The 4,364-nt window shown below is 44.0% G+C and overlaps 1 protein-coding gene across 4 annotated transcripts in view; it reads left to right on the top strand.

The window, feature by feature from the left end:
- Positions 1-4,364, top strand: part of FAM193A (family with sequence similarity 193 member A) — a 204,461-nt gene that overhangs the window by 185,302 nt on the left and 14,795 nt on the right. For all 4 annotated transcript variants that reach the window (XM_017514331.2, XM_017514334.2, XM_017514333.2 and 1 more), the window contains one exon: positions 1,367-1,448. In XM_017514331.2, the coding sequence (XP_017369820.1) occupies positions 1,367-1,448 (82 nt within the window). The remainder of the gene's footprint in view (positions 1-1,366; positions 1,449-4,364) is intronic.

The raw sequence follows: 4,364 nt of genomic DNA, 5'->3' as shown, positions 1-4,364 counted from the left end.
AAAAAAAAAAAAAAAAAATGTTAGCTGCTGTTACACAAGTAAAACATGCCTTACGCTACTGTGGAAATTCTCCAGTATTAGAAAGAAATGGGGAGTTTATTAAAGATTCTGAAAAATTGTCCCATGTTGAGGTTCTGTGGGGAAATGGAGACTCGCTTTTAACAAAGAACTGTCACTGGTCCCCGTCCTCTTTGTTCACATTGATGGGGCTGGATGCTGTGTGCACTGCTTCCCTGACCCCTGCCCCGGCTCAGATGTGTGCTGATGGAGCCTCTTTGATACTCAAGGCTCACATAAGGCCCCAGGAAGGTACTCAAGATTGAATTAGATGAGTGAACAGAGCAGAAGAGTGGGGTGGAAATTCTCAAACTCGCCTGAGAGTCTAGGAAATTGAGTAATCCTGAATCAATGATTTCCCTGCTCTCCTGCCTAGTTTCAAAGATGGTTGTATAACTGCAGCATGAAATGTAGCCTTGCTTTTTGTTTGGAATAACTCAAGAATATTTGACCAGGCACAGTGGCTCACGCTTGTAATCCCAGCACTTTGGGAGGTCAAGGTGCGTGGATTGTTTGAACCCAGGAGTTCAAGACCAGCCTGAGCAACATGGTGAAACCTCGTCTCTACCAAAAATACAAAAATTACTCAGGCATGGTGGTACACACCTGGGATCCCAGCTACTTGGGAAGCTGAAGCAGGAGGATTGCTTGAGCCTAGAAGACGGAGGTTGTAGTGAGCCGAGATCGTGCCTGGGTGACAGAGAGAGACTTCATCTCAAACAAAAAACAAAAAGTTTTTGATGAAATCTCTGGATGTCATATGGATGAGATGAATGCCTGGGAGAATCACCTTCCTGTAGGGTTGATATCTGGGTCCTCTTCCTGTCAAGGGCACATTTGAGGTACAACACTTTCCTTCCCCTGGGCCTGCCCTCTGGATGCCAGCTTCTGCTGGCATCCATGCTCTGCCTGCCTCCAGCAGAGACTTAGGGCAGTCCCTGGGCTTGCATGCAGTTCAGATTTCTGGGAATATTCTTGCTAAAGGGCTCTCTGATGGGTTACCTGTCATGTGATGACCAGTCACATGGGGAGTCCAGGTTCTAGCAAACGTGTCTTCTAATGGGACCTGAAGCCACGGTTGCTTTGCTTAGCACACACATGAGTTCCGCGGTTTCCAGGTCAGACCTGGGTGTTCATAAGCACACCAGAGAGATCTGTCCTCCATTGGCCTTCTGTAAAATCTCGTTTCAGAGAAAATGTTTACAGTTTTTGAAGTAGTTTAAATTGAGTGAAGCCAAATGATTTCTTCTGTTCTGATAAGATAGCCTGCTGCTGTAATTTGACTTGCTTCTTCTCTTTTGTTTTACAGATGATGTCTTTCTACCTAAAGATATTGACCTAGACAGTGTGGATATGGATGAGACAGAGAGGGAAGTGGAATATTTCAAAAGGTAAATGAGGAGGCTGAAACCGTGGTGGTTGTGTGCTTGCCATACATGTTTGGTTTTTTGTCTTTACGTGGCACTTGTAGTTGTCTTGGAGGAAGTTAGCTCTAGCAAGCCAGACAGCCTGGCTAGTGAAGAGCCTTGTAGCAGGACAGCCAGCCACACACGCTCTCCCACAGTCCCAGCACTCACAGTCACTTCTCCTCTCCCTCACGTGGTCAAAAAATTGTTGTTGACAGTGGCTTCCTCCCGCCCCTCCCCGCCAAGTGGCTGTTTCACATCTGAGGCGGTGGCTCTCAAGGTGTCCTGGGCCAGCAGTGTCTCCTGGGGATACAGGCAGGCCCCTCCCTAGACCTGCCTGATCAGATTCTCGGAGACAGCATCTGTGTTCTTGAAAACCTTCAAGGTGACCCTCACATATGCTGATGGTTGAACACACTGGAGTGGCATGCTTTTAAGGAGAAAAGTAATATTTCAAATACATGCTGTTTCTTGATGGGCAAACTTTTAATACTACTATATTCTATAATGTTTTATCTACTGTGTGAATTATTAATGGCAACAAAATTTTATCTATTTTATTTTTTCTTTTGAGAGGGAATCTCACTGTATTGCCCAGGCTGGAGTGCAGTGGCACGATCTTGGATCACTGAAACCTCTGCCTCCCAGGTTCAAGCAGTTGTCCTGCCTCAGCCTCCAGAGTACCTGGGATTACAGGTGCACACCACCACACCTGGCTAATTTTTGTATTATTAGTAGAGATGGGGTTTCACTATGTTGCCCAGACTGGTCTCAAACTCCTGACGTCAGGTAATCTACCTACCTCGGCCTCCTAAAGTGCTGGGATTACAGGTGTGCGCCACTGCGCCAGGCCTGTTTATTTTACTTTTTTCTTTTTTGAGATGGAGTCTGTCGTACAGGCTGGAGTGCAATGGTATAATCTTGACTCACTGCAACCTCCACCTCCTGGGTTCAAGTTACTCTCCTGCCTCAGCCTGCCAAGTAACTAGGATTATAGGTGCCCTCCACCACGCCTGGCTAATTTTTGTATTTTTAGTGGAAATGGGGTTTTACCATGTTGGCCGGGCAGGGCTTAAACTCTTGACCTTAAGTGATCCACCCACCTCAGCCTCCCAAAGTGCTGTGTTAACAAGTGTGAGCCACTGCGCCTGGCCAACAAAATTTTATTTTAAAATTTCTTATTTTTGTCTCTGGAAACAAACACTTTAACCTCTTTGTTTCAAATAATACAGAATAACAATATGCGATACAAAAATTCATTAATTTATATCTAAATCATTAGAATTCTGTATGTTTCTGGAAATTATATCTACTTTTAATATCATTTATATATGTATATATTAGGTGGAGAACAGTTTTTGCTAAAGTTAAGCATTCATTTATATTGTAAAAATTCAACTAAACTAAACTGGAGGCCAGGCATGGTGGCTCACGCCTATAATCTCAGCACTTTGGGAGGCCAAGGTGGGTGGATCACTTGAGATCAGGAATTTGAGACCAGCCTGACCAACGTGGTGAAACCTCGTCTCTACTAAAAATACAAAAATTACCTGGGCGTGGTGGCATTCGCCTATAGTCCCAGCTACTCATGAGGTTGAGGCAGGAGAATTGCTTGAACCTAGGAGGCAGAGGTTGCAGTGAGCTGAGATTGGCCTGGCGTCAGAGTGAGACTCTGTCTCAAAATAGAGAGAGAGAGAGTGTGTGTGTGTGTGTATTAGCCAGATGTGGTGGCATGCGCCTGTAGTCCAGCTACTCAGGCAGCTGAGGTGGGAGGATGACTTGAGCCCAGGAGGTGGAGGTTCCAGTGAGCCGATATTGTGCAACTGCACACCAGCCAGGGCAACAAGAGCCCTGTCTCAAAAAAAAAAAAAGTTTTGTTTTTTGTTTTTAGTTTTTTAAATATATAAGTGAAAAGGAAGAAATAACTACAGTTACTGCAGAGACTAAAATAAGAGACCACTGGAAACAACTTCATTATAATTGATTTTAAACCTGAGATGAAATGCAAAATCAACTCAAGGTAAAAATAGAAAGCCTGAAAGGTCCAGTAACTACTAAAGAAATGAAAAGAATAGCTATAAGTCTTCCCAGTAAGAAAACCACATTTTAGCAGTTTTACCAAGAATTCTACCAGACTTTCAAGCTTTCAGCACATGGATTATCCAGTCTTGAACAAATTCTGCCAGTGAATAGAAGTGAGTGGGACAGCACACCCACAAGTGAATACTGCCTACCTTGTTTTATGAGACAAGTAAGATTTTGATACCAAAATCTGCCCAAAACAATACCAGAAAAAAGAAAAATCACAGAGTTGTCATGTACAAATCCTAAAGAAAATATTTTCATACCTACATCTGTGTAATTAAAAAAAAAAAGAAATTACCAAATTCAGCAGTGTATTTCAAAAAGCAGTGTACCATGACCAAATTGGTGTATGCCAGGAATCCAAATAGTCTTTCATATTAGAAAATCCACTTTATTGGCCGGGTGTAGTGTCTCATGCCTGTAACCCCAGTGCTTTGGGAGGCCAAGGCAGGTGGATCACCTGAGATCGGGAGTTCGAGACCAGCCTGACCAACATGGAGAAACCCCATCTCTACTAAAAATACAGAATTAGCTGGGCATGGTAGCGCATGCCTGTAATCACAGCTACTCAGGAGGCTGAGTCAGGAGAATTGCTTGAACCTGGGAGGCAGAGGTTGCAATGAGCTGAGATCTCACCATTGCACTCCAGCCTGGGCAACAGGAGCAAGACTTTGTCTCAAAAAAAGAAAGAAAAAACCCACTTATTTATTTATTTGAGACAGGATCCATACAATGACACAAGCATTGTTCACTGTAGCCTTGACCTCCCCAGACTCAAGCAGTCCTCCCACCTCAGCCCTCCAAGTAGCTGGGACT

Source organism: Cebus imitator, unplaced genomic scaffold (assembly GCF_001604975.1).
Source record: "Cebus imitator isolate Cc_AM_T3 unplaced genomic scaffold, Cebus_imitator-1.0 Scaffold522, whole genome shotgun sequence".
Lineage (NCBI taxonomy): Eukaryota > Metazoa > Chordata > Mammalia > Primates > Cebidae > Cebus > Cebus imitator.
This window is presented reverse-complemented; position numbering and strand designations above follow the sequence as displayed.